Below are 20,000 nucleotides of genomic sequence, written 5' to 3'. Positions count from 1 at the left end.
GAGGAGACTAAGTATACTTGTGTACAAAAGGAAGGAAATACGTGTCCTTTTACAAGATTATTACAAAATAACAAAAAAAAGATTAATAATTATTTTTTTTAATTAATAATTGGTTCTATTTTCTCTTCTCTGCATTCATCTCCTTCATTATAGCGCGACGCAATTTTTTTAACCTATTAAATTTACAATAATTTTATTAATTCGCGTACGTAGATATTGTAATGCTTTCGAATAGATTATTTATTTATTTAATTATTTATTTATTTGTTTAATACATAGAAAAGATTACGTATATAAAATTAACCTACATAGATGTTACAACGGCAATTCTTTCTTTTTTTTCTTTTAATCGTTTTCCTTTTTTCTTCAATATGTAGAAAATAATGGCAGTAAAACCGTATGATACTGTTAATATTAGGATAGGAAAGAAGTAATAATATAAATGATCGTACGAAGAGTAATTTAAAGGAAAAGAAAAAAAAAAAATGGAAGGCATACTCCGTCCAAGTGACATTATTGCTCCTCACTAGTACCTTCCCCTTGGTACTTGGCATTCGTCCGGTATTTCGTGTTTCTCTCTCTCTCTCTCTCTCTCTCTCTCTCTCTCTCTCTTCCTCTCATTCTTGAGAAGACGTCGCCCGCTCGGATTCATCGGAAATAGAATTTGTCTCGCGTTCGTCTTTCGCGCGAGAAAAATAGCCTCGCACGAGCCAACATGGCGCCACGCTAAGAAGCATATATCAATGGAGACGAAAAAATGTATAGAAGAGAAAGCGAGGAGAAGGAGGAGATGACGGAGATGTAGAAGAGACTAGAGATGAGAATGGAGAGGAGAAAACAAAATGAAAAGAAAAAAACAAGAAGAGAAGAGAAGAGCAGAGCAGAGCAGACGACGATCGTCGAAGATATAATAATTTCGTGGAAGCTCGTTCTCTTACCTCTCCTTCTTGTTCCTCCTTCTTTCACTATAGTTGGTCCATAATTTTTTTTTTGTTCTTTTTGTTTTTCTTTTTTCCTTCTCTTTTTGTGCGTCTCCGGGGTGTGCGTCTTCTCTCCTTTGTTACGTTTACGAGTCTCCTTGGATCTGGAGTAAAACCTTCTCTTTCTCCTCCTCCTCTTCTTCTTTCTCCTCATTCTCCTCTTTCTCTTTCTCCTCATCCTTCTCTTCTTCCTAGAGTTCCTCTTGCTTCAACGGACGTCTCCTCCTCTCCGCTTCTCGGTCGCACGCCGCCGATATAAATCCGTATATTCTGGAGGGTCTTAAATTCAAGCGGAAATAGAATTTGTCCCAGAGGCGGTCACGGGCGCCAATGTTTCGTCGAGAATTACGAGAAACGAGAGAGAGAGAGAGAGAGAGAGAGAGAGAGAATGAGAACATCGAGGATCGTAAAAGAATTTGAGTCTTCAATATCGATGCAATATCTTTAAAAAAGAAAAAAAAAAAACTAAAGGAAAAGGAAGATAAAGAAAAATAAATGAACGATAAATTAATAGCATAATCGACACTCTCTCACTCTCTTTTTCTCTCTTTGCAAATTTTTGTTCTATCGGGTCGCAGATATTTAAATTATTTACATATTTCGATAAAGGGAATTTCTTTAGTTGAATAATTCCAATATATGCATTTTATCTTTATCGGATGACCCGCATTAAAAGATGTATTTGCCACGAATTAATTGACCTTGTGGATTTATCGGAAATTTATAATCGATAGAAACTACACACATGTATATATACATAATATATATGTATACGTTCGATTAATTAAGAAGAAGGTAAATTGTTAACTCCAAGAGCTATGAATTTCAAGATCGACTTATGAGACGGAAGCGACAGCTTTAGCGGCACGTGCTCCTTTCCCGAGGATCGTATCTTTTAAAGATGGGGGAAAAGAGAAAGAGAGAGGCTTGGAATCTTCTATATAGGGAGGAAATTTAATTTTCTAGAAGGCAAAGGAAAACAAACCTTTTCCCTTCCATCGCCTTTACGATCCCGGATTGGAACGTTAAAATATTCGCGTTGTATTTTAGCCGAGAAACGTGGGTCGAAGATACTCGCGAAAATTTTATAGGTTGGAAAACAAAGTGAACGGATAGCTAGAGATAACGGTGGATCGTTGGAAGAAAAGAGATAGACAAAGAAAAGCAGAGAGAAAGAGAGAGTGGTTCTATCTATATCTATGGACCGACAGAACTTTATTTTTCCGATAAAACGAAGAACGCAGGGAACGATCTCGATTGAAACGTTAAAATATTCTTAAGGTTCTTTTCGGCCCTTCTTTTTTCTTTTTTTTTTTTTTTTCTTCATTTTTCTTTCTTTTCTTTTTTTTCTCCCTCGAGAAGAAAAGAAACTTCCACTTACTGATAAAAATCTTGATAGGAAATTTGTTAACGATTTAAAAATATCGAAGAATTTGCGTTATTTAAGGAAGAACGGAGATTGTTAAACCTTAGAGAAATTTTTCAATTTATGATTTTTCATAAATTGTATTAACGAGAAATCATTAGAATGTGTTATTATTCTATTCGACAAAATTATTTCATTCAATGACAAAATTTCATTCAATGTAATGACAATTAAGTTATTTTCATATTTTCATTTAACATGTTCACGTTGGTCAATCAATACCATTGATGAACTTACAATATGGAGTAACGATCAATGAATAATAAAATAAAATAAAATGTTATTAACAATTTCTTGATAGTAATATAATAACGTAATAAAGTAAAATAAATGTCAGCAGGGCTTTTTTTTTTTGTATATTATTAACCAAAATTCTTTTTTCGTCGTCGATAAAGATTTGCTTATTCTTTTTCTATCCAAACTTATTCAGAAATAGTTTTAACCTTGTGATGTGATTGTTTTCAATTTTAACTTCGCAATTTAGTTTCATTTCTATCTAACGTTTTATATCATATATATACATATATATATATATATATATATATATATATATATCAGGTTGTTTAATTGCAATAATACTTTTTCTTTTTTTTTTTTTTCGAAAATTACTTCGTGACATGCTTCATTTATTAATCTCTTTTAAAGTTGAACCTCTATTTGAATTTCTTTAATACGTCCTCATTGTTCTATAAGATAATTAATCTTTTGTAACGAAGTGTTCATACAAATTGATATTATAAGGGTTGATCGACCAGCTGTTAGTAATATAACCCCGAACGTTATTAGTCAACCAGCTCAGAATGATCCGGTTTCACTTCAATAATCTACATAATCCTGAATAATTAATATATGAAAAAAAAAAAAAAAATACTGTTTCAATAGGTCTTCTAATAAACAAACAAACTTTAAAATATTCCTTCAATATTTATTCTAACTCTGACTAGGTAGAGCGTATAAAATGAAAAAAAATCTTTAAGAGAAAATATTTACTTAATTTAACCAATTTTTCGACAAACTTTGATAACTCTCACAAACAACTTGCGACTATAATATTGAAAAGCAATAAGTGATATAAAATAACAATAACTTTGAGTGTTTACGATCAAACTTTTCGCGATAAACCATGCGTCGATAAAGTTACTACCGATTAGTCAATCTAACAATATATAAAACCTGTGCTCTAGTTTCTTCTATCATTACTCAATAAGTATTTCTATAAAATGTTAGAATTTCCTATAAAAAAGAAAAAAGAAAACTATATCGAAAATTTCGATCGTTGTTTAATTATCCGATACGATATTTCACGTTTATTAAAAAATGTGGAATACATTGTCGATGGCTTTATAATCTTTCTTTTTTCTTCTTTTCGTTTTCTTTCTTTCTTTTTTTCTTTTTTTTTTTTTTTTTGAGACGAATCGAGTCCTCGTCAAGATGGGAATTTAAGCGAAGGATCGAGACGCGTAAGTACGAATTCTCTCTAACTTCTAATTCCATATAACTGGAAAGTCGTTAGTAACTGGAGAAAGAAAGAGAGAGAGAGAGAGAGAGAGAGTCCTTCTTCTCCGCGGCTTTCGCATTATGACTGCAATTTCCATTTTCAACGACGATCGATAAACTCTCATTCTCGTTACGTAGAATCACTCCGTATTTACCAGATTTCTTCGACCATTTATTATTTCGAATCGAAAGAAACTTGAAATGTTTCGTGTTTATTATCTCCTATGATTGCTAGAATGCATTTATTCTGCCATATTCGATTCTTCCGAATACGAAAGGAAATTCCTACGCCTCTTTCTCATTTCTTTTCTTAATGCATCTGTCGCGTGTTTGTATATTTAAAAGGCGAACTCAAAGTCTAGGAAATTCATGAAATTGAACGTTTGCGACGTTCAAAATTCGCGGACATACGTGAAATTCCACTTCATGAACTTCACTTCATGCATAGAAAGAATTTTTCATCGACTTTCAGCTACTAAAAAGGGGGAGAAGTAGATTGACTTTCAAATATATTCCTCTTTCTGGTCACGATGACATACTTTTCTTTTTTCCCCATTTTTACTTTTTTTTTCTAGCCCATTTTTTTCTTTCTTCCTTTTTCTTTTTTCTTTTTTCGCGATTCTCTCAAATTCACTCGCTGCGGAATAGAGGCGGATGCATCGAAATGAAAAAAAAGAGCAAAAAAAAAAGAGAGAGAGAGAAAGAAAAAAATATATATATATATAGAGAGAGATAGAGATTTGCTTCCCTTTGAGTTTAGTTGGAGAAACTGGTGGATAGAGTAATAGTGATAGGTGTCCGATGTATCATGAATTCTCGAAAGAAGAGTCTTGTGGTAGTTGTGGTAGTCATCGTCGTTGTCGGCTTTGAACGAAGGAAGAGAACGAAAGTATACTCGAAGATTTCAAGGAAAGCGTACGAAGAGAGGTACTCATCGTTCTCCTCTTTCTCGTGTCTCTTTATCGCACTCGATTCGAGGCGATAGACGAGGCCGAGGATGAGGACGAGGATGAGGACATGGACGAGGACGAGGATAAGGACAAGGACGAGGACGAGGTCGACGACAGGGCGAACAGAATATCGAATCGACGATACGACATCAATAGGGTCGAAGGAGGATGAGGGTGGAGAAGAAGGAGATGAGACACATAGAAGAAAGTGGGTGGAAGGAGGTGAAAAGAAGAAGTGAAGGCGTATCAGAGGCGACTTAAAATTTTCACGAGCCACTCGAGTTGGCTCCCAGTCTCTCCCGAAATCTTGCAATTTGGCGGGATCCATCGTACCTGCCGGGGGTACTTGGAAAGAGGTCTGGTACGGAAGCGAGGAGAGGGTGGTCGGTTAAGCGGGAGGAGGAGGAGGAGGAAGAGAAGGAGTATGAGGCCTTTGCACGCTGAAGAAGGTGGCCAACCACCTTCTGAGTGGGCGACCCTCTGGCAGACGATCCTCTTCGTGTTTACGTCTACTTTCGAAGGAAAAAGCAATGTATATAGATATACAACGATATGAAAAGGAGAGAGAGAAAGAAAGATAAAAAAAAATGGAAAATCGTGTCTTATCAAAGGAACGGTTGGATGCTTAACATCCTATCTCTCGAGCAGCTCTTCCCTCTTTCTCTTTCTCACTCGAAGAATCACCGACCGGTCGGTCCTCTTCTCTTCATCTCTCATCCACCTCCACCTTTTTGTCGAGACGTCGAGCTGTTTTCGGCAATTGCTACCGGGTCTTGTCAAAAAGTTGAAAGAGAACGGCCCAGTGAAAAGAGGTACTACGGATTTCTAGCTCGTCTGAGAAGGAGGTAGAGGAGAAGAAGAAAGGGGGTGAGAGGGGGACAGGGGGGAGGGAGGGAGATACAGAGAGAGAGAGAGAGAGAGAGAGAGAGAGAGAGAGAACGATGTAAGAGGTGGAGGAGGACATCTTAAATTTTTGACGAAGGCACTCGCGAGCAATGGCGAGCAAGCCAGCGAGCTATAAGCCAACGCCGTAGCAGCTAGCGCGTTTCACTCGAGTCTGCAATTTCGCGGATGCATCTTGGCTGGCGCACGCTCGGGTTAAAGCAGCTGCGAGAGTCGCGGGAGGATGGGAGGAGGAAGAGAGGGATGAGGTCTTCGCCCGCTTTAGAAGAACTTCTAAAGTGTGCCTTCCGCCTCCTTCTATCCTCGGTCCACCTTGCCACTTCACTATATTTTGGCACTCTAGAATTTCGTTCTACCTCTCTTTCTCTTTCTTTCTCTCTTTCTCTCTCTCTCTCTCTCTCTTTCTCTCTTTTTCTCTCTCTTACTCTGTTCGTCCCTTCGCTCGTCAGGCAGCGCCTCTCTATCTCTCCCCTTCTTCTTCGCTTTCGGCGAAGAATGGCGAGACGCCGAGCAGACCCTGGGGCCCTCTCTCTCTCTCTCTCTCTTGCAAGCGCGTCCAAGAGAGAAAGTAGTCTCTCTCTCTCTCTCTCTCTCTCTCTCTCATTCTCTGTCGCGCGAGAGAGATGGATAAACGCGAGGTATTGATCCTGGAACCCCTTGCTTCTCGTAGTGCGCCACCCCAAGCACGGAGCTCTCCTTCCACCACCGCAACGAACCCTAAACTTTCTTCTTCGCTTTCCCCAGACGTCTACTCTCTCTATCTCTCTCTCTCTCTCTCTATCCATCTATCCATCTATCTGTCTATATATCCTATCTGTCTATCTATCTATCTATCTTCCTGTTTCTCTTTTCCTCTTTTTCTGTATATGTAAACGAATCGAAGAACATGCGGTTCTTTCGCGATAGCCATGATTTGACCTTGCCCTCGAATTTATATCCACGCATGCATCACGCTACTGAGATATTCCTTTCCTTCCTCTTTTTTTTTCTTTCTTTTCTTCTTTTTTTTTGACATTCGAACTTCTTCGGCTCGTGCGAGGAAGGCCAAAGGTTCCTTCTTTCCTTCCTTCCTTCCTTCCTTCCTTCCTTCCTTCCTTCCTTCCTTCCTCGTTCGGACGAAAGAAAAGATAAATATAAAGAAAGAAATCTCGAGGTGCGTCCATCTGTCTCCTACTGCGGCGTTTGGCACGCTTCGAAAGATACCCAAAGAAACAATGATCTCTGCAGAGTCATCGCTCCTAACAGAGCGCAGGTGCCGGCGAGTTGATCGATCGATCCTTTTACCATCACCGGCCGCGACTCGTTAGCGAATGTCGATGCGTTCCTTCGCTTCTTCGAGTTTGAATCTTTCTTTTTCTTCTTCTTCTTCTCCTTCTTCTTCTTCTTCTCCTCTTTTCTCTTTTTCCTTTTTCTTTTTTTCTCTCAAAAAGAGAAATAACAAAATAAAAAGGAAAACGTTCCGAGAGGAGTCCAGTTACCCGGAAATAGTATGAAGAAAATCCTTGAGAGAGAGAGAGAGAGAGAGAGAGAGAGAATGAGAGAGAAAGAGAGAAACAGAACATTCGTCCGGGTTTACCACAAAATAAGATCGTTTCCGCCCGATGAATTCAGAGTACAAGGATTACTCTTTCGGTTTATTCGTGAAAAAAAGAAAAAAGAAAGAAAAGAAAAGAACTGAAAAGGCGACGGCATTTCATTCGATTTTATTACAATGAAGTAAGATAGGTGTAAGTATGGAGAGAGTTAGCTGGCTCGGTTCAATCTCTCGCTTCTTCCGCTTTTGCCTTGGCCAAGGACTGGCAATGAAAGCAAACTACTCGAAGGAGACGCGTAAAAGCGTCTCCGAAGTTCGTCCTCGTCTCGTCGTTCGCCAAAGTTAACTCGATATTAGGGATGGTTGACTTGCTTGCTTGCTAGCTTGCTAGCTAGCTAGCTAGCTGCTTGGCTGGCTCTTAGGTCTGACTCGCTTTCTCGATCGCTACCATGTCGTCCTTAACCTTCACGATAAAACTTTTAAGAGTGCCAGTCATGAGACGAGGATAGTTTCGTCGTACTCCGTAAAGCGATATCATTTTATGATCTTTCAGTTATTTTTCTTTTTTCCTTTCTTCTCTTTTCTTTTTATTATTATTATTATTGTTATTATTATTATTATTATTATTATTATTATTATTATCATCATCATCATTATTTCTCTGGTTTTTTCTCTTTTCTTTCTTCCCTCCTCCATCCTTTTGTATTCAAAGTTCAAAGAAAAAAATTTATTGCTTTTCACGCACTACCAAGTATTATATAACTTTGAACAAATGAAAGATAGTCGATTCTACTGAAACGTCATAGTTCAGAGGAAGTTCCAATAGAACCGTGGAATCCTCTTATTATCAAGTCGTACATACCCATCGTTTCAAAGCGGCGTTCCACTTTCCGCTAATCTCCGAATTCTTTCTGATGACGGTGAGGAGGTGGCCATCCCGGTGAACACGTTACGTAGATACGGATGATACGACGATAACAATGAAAAGCGCTGACTTTTATAAAAAGAGGGGAATAGTCGTTTCCTATCGTAAGGCAAGACCTTTAAGGCAAGTAGAACAGTAGTGCCCTTCTATTCGTAAACTCGTGTCTCTTTCGTTCTCTCTTTCTCTTTCTCTTTCTCTTTCTCTTTCTCTGACTCTCTTTGTGTTTTAGAATAACGAAGAGAAAAAGAAAACGCACCCTTCCGCGTCAAGAGAGACATATTTCACTATTCTCCCGGGTAATTCCCGGTTACTTAGCGTCTCTCCCGTCCGGAAAAATTCTCAAAAGGTCGAAACTTTCTAGAAGGGAATTTTTGACCGTAATTTTCAGGTAGAGATCATCCTGGAAGATTATTTTCTGAGGATTCGTGTCGTGACAAATTTTCCATAGAAATTGTAATTGTCCGTTTCCACGTAATTCCACGGTGGTTTGACCTTTTTGGTTTCACCGTTTACCACGTAGGAAGAAGGGAGGACATTTCGTTCGATCGAATATTTCTATTTGATTATTTTAATATTTAATCGATATACGTAACTAGATATCATTTTTTAATTCGTGCAATATACAATAGATACCATTTTTTTGCGTGTGTTTGTGTGTATGTATGTATGTATGTATATGTATTCATATATAAAATGACAAATAATAGTTTAAAGCGAAACGAAAATTAATCTAAAAAAAAAAAAAAAAAAAAGTAAAAAAAAAATATTAAAAATTGAAATTGAAACAGATCTTGGGCCTCGTTCCATCGACGATCTTTGAAAAGTTCTGAATTGATCTTTCGTACGTCGAGATAAATATAAGTTGTATCAATGAAATACGCTTCACAACAAGCTAAGTTCTGACGGAACTTCAAGGAGAACTTCGAAATTGCTTTTTTTCCTCTCTTCTTCCTTTTCTTTTTTTGACGGACACTTTTTCGATACGAGCCGCGACGTAGACGCAGTAATGGGAGGACTACGCTTCTCTCAAAGGATCGTAACCACCCCTCTCTTCTTCCCATCCCTCGCGTATACTCGGCTCCGTGTTACTACCTCGGTGAAAAACGCGAGGATGCAATCGAGTCGCGCGTAAATTTGCTTGGTCTGAGTGAAAAGGCTCGCCTGTCGTGGGGTGTTCGCGTGCGAAATCATTAGGAGAAAGTAAAAGGGAGAAGAAGGTTACACAGAGAGAGAGAGAGAGAGAGAGAGAGAGAGAGAGAGAGAGAGAGAGAGAGAAAGAGAGTGAAAAAGGGGGAAAGGGGAGGTCTGGTTTTCCCGACAGACAGCAGAGTAATAGTGGAAGAAGGAATCGTATCCGAAAGAGCGAGGGTACACAGTACCTTTTTTCGAGATTTTAATTAATGCGGTTTCACCTTTGTCTGTTTCAGGAGAGGCGATATCGTTAGCGTCTGGGAGCCTTTATCGGCTGATGTGACGAATATAGAAGAAGTGTAGTAGTTGGTGATGTCTTCTTGGTAGAAAAGAAAAAAAAAAAAGAAGAAAAAAGAAAGAAAGAAAGAAAGAAAGGAAGGAAGGAAGGAAAGAGAAGGCCCGAAAAAAAGGAAAAGAAAAGAAATATATCAAGAAGAAGAAGAAGAAAGAAGGAGAGAGATCGGTGAGGCGATAGATGCACCGAAGAGAAGAGGGAAAAAAGGAGGTGGTGGTCCTGGCGCAGCGAAGGCAGCATCGTTTTCTTTGTCGTCGAAGTGGTGCCGGTAGTATCGGTGGTGCTGGTGCTGTTGGTGCCGTTGGTGGTGGTGGTGCCGAGTAAGAAGAAGGACGTCGTCTTTGAAGGAACGACCTGGAGCGGCGGGCGGAGGGGGAGGTGGAGGTGGAGGAGGAGGAGACATCGTCCCTCCCTCCTGGAGCCGGAGGAGGCATGAGGAGGAGAGAACGGAGGAGGCTCTGAGGCTCGCCGCTGAAGACAAGGATGGCTCCGTTCTTCGCCGCGAGCACTCTCGCGGGCGCACTCCGCCCTCTGCTCGCGCTTCTGCTCGCGCTTCTGATCGGCTGCCCGCGAGCTATACATGCGGAACAAGGTAAGTCCCTACGTATCTACGTACCTACCAACCTACCTACCAAGCTACCTACCTACCTACCTACCTACCTACCTACCTACCTCTGTTCATTCTTGTCTCTTATCTTTTGATAGCCAGAAGCTGTATTTACTTGCTTTGACGATAGAACACCCTTCTCCTCTACCTACTATCCCAAAAACAATTGAGAGAGTTCACTCGTTTTTTCTTCTGCGTGTCAATTAATACAACGATCCTCGAAAATCTTTTGAAGATTGCTAAATGCGATTTAAAAATTTTTAAGGAAGAATGTACAGCGTTAGAAAGAGACGGAAAGGGAAAGTAAGAGAAAGACAGAGAGAGAGAGAGAGAGAGAGAGAGAGAGAGAAAAAGAGAGAAGAAAGGGGAAAGATTCTTCGTTCTTCTCCTGAACGTAATTTCGTGGCGCCCACCCGGCATGATTTATTGCTCGGAGACGCTGAATAAGGAAGAACTCGTGAGAGAAAGAGAACGAGTCTGGCCAAATTGCCAGGACGTTAATTGCGAACGCGCTGTTACGCTTACACACTCGTAGGATATATATCGTCTTGGATATCGCGTTCAACGTACTCCCGGCCGGCCGCCATTCCGTTATTTCGCGCCACGCATCCGCCTAATCTACTGGCGCATTAAAGTCTCCGAGTTCTTCTTACACTTCGAAAGTGTATAGTGAATGTGTGCGTGAAGAGAGAGAGAGAGAGAAAGAGAGAGAATTTCGAAGGACGGTGTAATCCAATTTCGAGGCTCGTTCGCGACGAACCAACGCGTTGGGACGTCTCCTCGTTGGAATCCTAATCGCAATCGAAGGAGTGAGAGAGTAAGAGTAAGAGAGAGAGAGAGAGAGAAAGATACTTTTCTTTCAGACGATAAACGTGCCGAAGAACGTCGCCATCTCTCTCTCTCTTTCTCTCTCTCTCGAAGCTACCTCCTTTAATAGCCCAGCTTGAGTAGAGCGTGCCTCTCGTCTCGGTTCTAGTTCCCATTACGGGTTTCCGAGGCTCATCGAGGAGGAGAAAGAGGAGGTGGAGGATGAGGGGGAGGAGGAGGAGGAAGACGAAAGAGGAAGAAGAAAGGGGACGACCGATGCCTTCTCAGAGCGGAACGTTTTCCATATTTTAAGCGAAAAAAGGTGGCGCCCGAGGCTCGGTTAGGGTGCCTCCTCTTCGAAACCTCCCTTACTCTTCCCTCTTAGCACGGGAATAACGATAATTTCGTAATATACAGGCTCATCTTCCGAATTGGCCTCGGCGATCGTTGAAGGTGCCGGTAAGTTTGTGGTGGCGTTGGATTAAAAGAGAACGGATGGGTTTCCTTCAGGATTCGGCGGCGAGGTTCTCCTATCTTACGAAAAAGAGGAGAAGTCTGGCAGGAAGCTAAAAGAGAAAAGAGAGGGAACGGTAAGGAAAGTAAGACGCCATGACGAAATTGGCCAGCAAACTCAGCAGAGCCTGTTTACTCTACGTGACGCGATTCGAGACGATTCCGTAGGACGAGAGAGTCCTCTTTGGGATTTCACTGATCCATCCTCATCCTCATCCTCATCCCCATCCTCATCCCCATCCTCGTCCTCGTCCTCATTTTCCTTCCTTCTTCTTCTTCTTTTTCTTCTTTTTCTTCTTCCTTCCTCCTTCCTTCTTTCTCCTTTCCTCTTCTTCGTTTCATCCTCCCAGTTACTATCCTCCGTCTACTCGAGAAGAAGTCAGCCTTCGACTTTTCTCCCACCATCGCGAATCCTTTTCGCGCAAGAACCGTAAACGAAAGAGGAAGGACGACGTTCAAGATAATCTTATCGTCTACTCCTGGCAGGGCTCGCGCGAGCCGAGTCGAATGGTTAAAAAGGGTCTTCGAACCGTCCCGTTCCGTTCCGTTTCTTCGTGTCGCGTCGTTACGAATTCCTCGATCGAGGAAACGCGCAACGTGCTCCTCGAATGATATACTATAGTGGCTCCCAACGTGTTATCTACGAATTTCGATGAATTTATTATTGTCTGTCCCTGTTTTACAATCGATTTTCGTTTTAACGACAATATTAGACGAGCAATAGCTTGCAGGTTTAACTTATGATTTGAACGAGCAAGAATTTATAGAAGATATTTCGATTAATTCTTATTCTTTTTTATAATAGAACAAGAAAAAAGATTCATCGAATCTTTCTTCTACTTTTTTTTCTTTTTTTTCTTCTCTTTTTCTTTCTTTCTTTTTTTTTTTTTTTTTGAAGAATCTTCGTGTTCTTGCTAATTCGAGTATCTTACATACATCCTCACGGTACTTTCGTTCGGATATCTGTCTCTAGTCGTCGTACGTCAATTACAAGCCGAAAATGAAATTCCTGGGGAGCGTTAATTGGGAAGGTATCCTTTGGCTCTTTGAAATGCAGATACTACATTTCATTAAGTATTCGAAAGTGGTCTCTTCCATCGACGAGGTTCGCCGTCGCGTGCGAAGTGGTTAATACGAACTCTCTTCGTTCTCGTTCGACGACTACAACGACGACGACGACGACGACGACGAGGAACGCATGAGGATGAACGAAGAGTAGTCTCTGAAAATCGATTCTTCCTCGTTGATTGATCTTTTTCAATAAAGGTATTACCTAACATATCAATTTAAACTTTTAACGAAACTTCTGTCTTAAATGAAAGACGTCATAAAAAATATTAAGGATTTACGACGAAGATATATCTTTTGAATAATTCGCTTTTGACCTAATATCTTATTAGATTTCAAAAGAAATGTCAACGGTAAAGTAAAATTTGTGTATAACGTGTCAAGTATCATCGTCGAGGTATTATTTTCATTCATGGACCAAATCAAAGTTATAAACTCTAAAAGCTTTTGAAATTGTTCTCGAAGAATAATAATATATGTATATATATATATATATATATATATATACATATATAATTCGTTAGAAATCCTTGAGATGAGATATTTCGCAGACGTATTATACTTAACGTTCTATCTCGTTTTGAGACTCACTATTGTCCAAACATCAAGTTGATAAGTTCGAAGGTCCTCTTGTAAGTGCATCCTCTCAACGAAGCAGTAATAGTACGGTGCTGATTCTGATGGCGATAGTTGTAACATCCGCAGACGGTCGTTCTCCTGTCAACTTCCTTCTTCGGTGTTGCTACTCCTTCGGGAGTTAGCTCGGATGTAACGCGTTTAATAGAACTTGCCGAGTATCCGTTCCCGATGGAGCGTGTCTTTCACTCTAGCTACCAAGCTTCTCTCGTTAGCTATATCTAGAAGAAAAAGTGGAGGATAAGCATGACGTATTCTCTCTCTCTCTCTCTCTCTCTCTCTCTCTCTCTCTTCTTTTTTTCTATCCGTCAACTTTATCCTCTTTTCGTTCTCTCTCGCTAATGCTCTTCTTCTCGTATCTTGAACTCTTATCAACTAGCAACTTCTTCGTCTTTCTCAGGTTTCTTGCTCCTTCTTCTTCTTCTTCGTATTTTTTTTTTCTTTCTTTCTTCCTTCCTTTTTTGTTTTATTTTCTCTTGCATTTTTTATCTTTTCACCCTTGTAACTTTTACTCTTTCTCTCGTTTATATCTTTTTCGTTCTTTTTTTTTTCTTTCTCTCTCTCTCTCTCTCTCTCTCTCTCTCTCTCTCTCTCTCTCTATCTCTCTCTTTCTCGATCAGATGCGCTTAGGATAGTCGGAATTTTTTTCTCGTCTTTTAATGACTCCTAGCAAAAGATAAGAGGATAAAGAGATATATAACGTCGTTCATAAAAATTTACCTGATTATCCGTGAGATTGATCCTTTCCTTCAGTCTTCTTATCTTATCCTTAGACATATGGAAATAATTACGTTCAAAGATAATGATATTATATATGATATTATATAGTCGAATGACTGAAAAATACTTCACGCTTCAAGAAAAAATACAACGTAAATACGTTCGTTAGACTACATTCTTTCTCTTTCTCTCTCTCTCTCTCTCTCTCTCTCTCTCTCTAGAGACAAGAACGAAGAAAGCTAATCTTTGTCTGTGAGGGTAAAGAAAGAAAGAAAGAAAAAAAAAGGTTGTTATCGATCGGAGGGTGGAGCTTCGTTTATTTTTCCCTCAAAAAGTGGATTACCGCGCGCGACTGATCACGTCGTCGCGTGTAGGTACGTACGCGTATAAGTATATATATATATATATATATATATATATATATATATATATATAGACTATGTACTATACGTATATATATATATATATATGTATGTCGGAGACGATCGAAAGCCCTTAATGCGGCACCCCGAATTCGATTACTCCCAGCAAGTCACAGGGTAAGAAACCCTCGCGGAGGCGTCATGGTTCGTTCACCGCGACCGCTGCCCACAGCATACGCTTCTCCCCTTTTTCGCGATTCCGCATCGCGGAGAACGTGTGCTTCGTCGACGTGTAATGCACCGTCGGAAAGACTTAACTCGATTTTCACGTACGTGATCTCTCTCTCTCTCTCTCTCTCTCTCTCTCTCTCTCTTTCTCTCTCTTTCTCTCTCTCTCTCTCATTCTCTTTCTCTTTCTCTCTGCTTCTCTCTATTGCTTCTTCGAAGAATGGATCCGCTGAAAGGCAAACTCGATCTTGTACTCTCGTTCCGCACGGTGATTAACTTCCTATCGAGAAAGACCTTGAGTTCTTGAGAAACGAGAGGAATCGTTATCTTTTGCGTAGTCACGTTAAACTCGTTTACAGTCGTCGGCTCGAAAGCCGCTAACAGACAAAGCTAATGTGTGTGGATATGTATGTGCATGTTTGCGCGCGCGCGAACATGCCGGTGTGTGGCCAGTTTTTGTTAAACTTCAGTAAGAATTTTCCTAGAGGTGTTATCAATCATATATTATCATCGATCATATATATATATATATCTTTTTTTATTCGTATTTGGATTTAAAAATCCAACGAAACGATCCAATACCCGCCGATTGAAAGTCGATACAGATACTTACATAAAACCACAGCAATGAATTAGCAGTTTATTTAAAAACCAAGATAATAATAAATAGAGAGTATCCGATATCTACAAAAGTATTTTCAGAAATTCGCATTAGTCAAATGGATCAGGAATGGGATATGAAAAAATAATTGGATAAGCAAGTAGATATGCATAGACGAATAAAATAGAGAGACTCGATGATCGACCAGGGACTTTTCGCAAGGTCGCAGTGTTTCATGGGGTCGAAGGAAAGTGTGTGGTCCGAATCATTCGAGGTGGTGGCATATAAGCAAGTAGTCGAACCGATACGAACTGAGCACAAGCAGTCAAGTAGTCAAGCAGTCAAGCAAGCAAGCAAGCAAGCAAGCAAGCAAGCAAGCAAGCAAGCAAGCTAGCAAGCTTAGCAAGCTAGCAAGCTAGCAAGCTTAGCAAGCAAGCAAGCTTAGCAAGCAAGCAAGCAAGCTAGCTAGCAAGCTAGCAGTCCTCTCGAGCAAACTCGATTGCCTCCACGAAAAGGTAGAAAGACTCGTTCGAGCTCTCGTGCCTTCGAGCCTTGCTGCTTTTACTCCCTTCTTTCTCTCTTTTCTCTCCTCTCTTCTCCATGGCACAGTAAGTAAGAGACGCGGCAACGCCGCAGGAATGCCCGACCAGCCCACCGCGTGCATACCTGTACAACCTACTACTCCGGTCCAGCCTCTCTCTCTCTCTCTCTCTTTCTCTCTTTCTCTCTTTCTCTCTCTATATATATATCTGTCTATCTTTCTTTCTCGCTCCTCATCATCCTCATACTCTTCTTCTTCTTCTTCTTCTTCTTCTGTTCCTTCTTCTTCTTCTTCTTCTTCTTCTTCTTCTTCTTCTTCTTCTTCTTCTTCTTCTTCTTCTTCTTCTTCTTCTTCTTCTTCTTCGTTCATTCGTTCGTTCCTCAGCAGCAGGAGCACCGTACGTACCCACCATTCTATCGAATCAACGTACTCCCGAGAGAACGAGAGAGACAGTCTTCCTCTTCTTTCTCTATCTCTTTTTCTCTCTTTCTTTCTCTCTCTCTCTCTCTCTCTCTCTCTCTCTCTCTCTCTTTTTCACTCACTCTTTCTCTTTCTCTTCACGTAGCCATCTCGCGAAGCAACGGAACGTTGTCGCGACAAACCCGAAAAGCTCGACACCTCCTTCTACTTATTTTCCTTTTTCAACACCATCACTATCAATACCATCAATACCAATATCATCATCATCATCATCATCACCATCAACATCACCATCATCGTCGCTCTAGCACCCTTAATCGAAGTAGTTCTCTACCGACTACAGTACTCTCTGCGAACGGTATTTTCAATACGCTTATATGAGTTTCCATTTTCTAAATTAAATCCCGTTGATTCGAAAATCAAAATTTTTTATTATATATACATTTATATATATATATATATATATATATATATAGGTTTATATGTATATAGTATGTATAATATATAAGGGTGCTTTAGATTTTTTCTGCTCAAAAACTATGTGACCAATATTTTTTACTTAAAAGTAGAAAGGAGAAAAAAAAGAATGATATATAAATATATACTTATCACAAATGCTTTATTAAAAAGTTATGATAAAAATTTAATTCTTATTATTAATATTGTATCTATTGTGTAACGACGATTTATTGTGTGTACTATTATTGTTCCATTTCAAAATATCTACCATTTACGTTGCATTTAAATTGCTGTTGAAATATTCTCTCTTTCTTTCTATCTCTCTCTCTCTCTTTCTTTCTCTCTCTCTCTCTCTTCTCTTTGATACGGCGTGGATTTTATTGTGCCCATACATGATTATTTTGAATATTAAAAATACCTTCTCTTGTAAACGTTACTCTTAATGGAAAATTATTATTTTTTACGACTATACGAAAGTACCATTCACAAAATTGTAATCACTTTTCTTTTTATTTATATTTTCATTTATTTTCTTTTATTTTTTATTATTTTTTTATTTTCTTTTTAGCGTTTACTGATTATACTACAGCGAATAATACAGTATCTTAATAATAAAAATAAGTCCGCTATCATTTCATTGAATTGTTTTCATAACTTTTAAATAAAGTACTTAAATGTAAGTCTACATTTACGTAAAATTTTCTTTTCTTACTTCTACAAACATACTGACACAATTTATAGGAAAATATATAGGGATATATAACCTATATATCTATATACATATTTTATATATACGATTAGATTACATAGATATTTGATATTTAATTTATTTAATCAATTGCTTGAAAATCGATGGGTTACAAAATAAATGAAAAAAGAAAGCAACATTGAAAATTAAACTATCGTCCTGTACATAACAAATAACTAATTCTAATACATGTGAGAATACGAGAATGTTTATTAAAATCTTTGAATAAAATTCTGAAAAAAAAAAAAAAGAAATTTTTTGTTACTCGAATAAATATTGTAAAAGAAAGGAAAATTGATAATGCGTCCTCGTGTGAGACGAATGTGGATTACTTTCATTGATTGTTCTCTCTCTCTTTCTTTTTCAATGCTAGTATAAGTCTTACGAGAGAAACTGAGAAGGACAACCTAGTGTTCTTCCAATCCAATGAGAACAGGACGATCCAACGACCATCAAGAAAGGAGAACCGGTGGTGATCCTTTAGTGTACATTCTTTCGAGTTGATTTTCTTACCCGCTGCTAATCGCATTAGCTGGAACCCTTCACCCACCCAAAGAGGTTGTTCTTTTCTCGAGCAGAGTTTTATATCGTGTCCATGAACAAGTTTCTTCTTTCATTCATCTGAGTCAATGATGTCAACTAATGAGAACTATCATTGAAAGATTATTATTATTATTATTATTATTATTATTATTATCATTATTATTACGATAATCAAACAAACGCAAAGAGTATATTTTCCATAAAAATTGTACTCTCTTCAAGGTTTCAGTAACTATACACGATCAATATACTTTGAATTTTAATATAAAAGTTCGAGTTATTATATCTCCTATATTATAATTATTAATATATTTCCTATATTTACGAAGCTTTAATTCCTATTTATTTATTATTTTTAAATCCTCGCATTTAAAAATCGTCGATCAAAATCATATCTAATTACAAGCGTATCTAATTACAAATTGGATTATTAATGACTAATCGATGAAAAGTATTCAAGTGTGATTACTCAATTGGGTTTGATGATTATATACGTGGTTATATTTAATGGTAATGGATAAATTTTACGTTGGAGATATGCGAAACAGCTCGTAATTTTGTTTCCTTGATTTTCATGCTGACGGCACTCCCATTCTTAGCGGTTCGTCGTACATACTCACATATACATACGTACACACACACACACACATATATATATATGCATATGTATGTACACACACATACACATATCGCTCGACACGTTCGTCGCGTAGCGTTCAAAGCGAAAGTAACCGTTCGTCCGCGAATCCTCGATGGAAAAAAGGTGGTTGCACAAAGGACACGTCGTAAAAGAGAAAAGCCTTGAAATCGTAAAGTATGGACGCATGCGTGTGTGTGTTTGTGCGTCGTAGATATACGGTTCGCGTATTCGCGCGTAAGAACGAAGGGGTACTCACGTTATAACGGGGCACAACGTCGTCGTATGGAACACGAAGAACACGATACTTTCACCAAGGATCGACGTCTCGACAGGAAAGAACGAATCGATAGCTTTTCCGATATTCCAACCTCAATAACAAATTCCATTTACGCAATTTATCGTCACAGAACGGGATCGAAATCGTACGATTTATTTATAACAGATTTATATTACGTATTATCATTTCCACTTTGCATTTTTCATTTTTCATTATTTTTTCTTCTTTCATTTTTACAACGAAATAAACGTGTAATATAATTTATCATAGATTTCATTTCGAGATATATACATACGTATAGATGTATATACGTTACGTTACATCTAATCCGATGTCCTAAAATAGAATCTCCATTTTTCTCCTCTCCAATCCCGTTTTAAGATCGACTTAAATAATAATATGAAACAACAAAAATAAGAAATAAGAACGATCTTTTACGCTTTTGATTTCACCATCGCATTATATCCCTCGTTATTTAATATTTTACTTTAACGTCGAAGAATAAATTTTATCAAGTCGTATAAACGAATTTGGAGGGGGAAAAGGTTACACGAGAATACGTCTACGAATGGATGTACAATACAAGGATATGTCGGGAATTGGCTGAAATCAAACTGTTCAAATCGTTTTCGATATCGGCGCGTCAGACCGCGAGGAGTTGGGGAGTTATCGATAAAGCGAAAAAGACGTAAAACGGGACTCAATACATGTGCGTGGTCTCTTCTTTGGGCCGTTCGAGCCCAAGTATCCGCTATTCCAAGGTGTTTTACCAGCGTCATACCTATCCTTATACATACATACATACACACATATGTACGTGTAGATCGTATGTACGTATCGTACGTACGTACTATTCTCTTCCTCTTCAAAGAGTCGATTTCTCCCGGAGATTCGAATTTATATTCGCTCGTATTCTCGCGTATCGTTTTTCCTATTCTTTCTCTCTCTCTCTCTCTCTCTCTCTCTCTCTCTCTCTTTCTCTTTATGTTTTTGTTATATCCCTTTTTTTCATTTAGTTTGCAAGTTTGTTCACACGTATGTATCATATATGTACAAAGCTCTATTTTCTATCGTCTCTCTCTCTCTCTCTCTCTCTCTCTCTAGCTATCTATCTCTCTATCTTCCGTCT

The 20,000-nt window shown here is 38.7% G+C and overlaps 1 protein-coding gene across 29 annotated transcripts in view; it reads left to right on the top strand.

Moving 5' to 3' along the window:
• LOC122632474 (ephrin type-B receptor 1-B) overlaps positions 1-20,000 on the top strand; it is a 155,847-nt gene that overhangs the window by 50,359 nt on the left and 85,488 nt on the right. For all 29 annotated transcript variants that reach the window (XM_043819273.1, XM_043819272.1, XM_043819271.1 and 26 more), the window contains one exon: positions 9,643-10,293. In XM_043819273.1, coding sequence (XP_043675208.1) covers positions 10,185-10,293 — 109 coding nt within the window. In that variant the 5' untranslated portion in view covers positions 9,643-10,184. The remainder of the gene's footprint in view (positions 1-9,642; positions 10,294-20,000) is intronic.

Source organism: Vespula pensylvanica, chromosome 10 (assembly GCF_014466175.1).
Source record: "Vespula pensylvanica isolate Volc-1 chromosome 10, ASM1446617v1, whole genome shotgun sequence".
Lineage (NCBI taxonomy): Eukaryota > Metazoa > Arthropoda > Insecta > Hymenoptera > Vespidae > Vespula > Vespula pensylvanica.
This window is presented reverse-complemented; position numbering and strand designations above follow the sequence as displayed.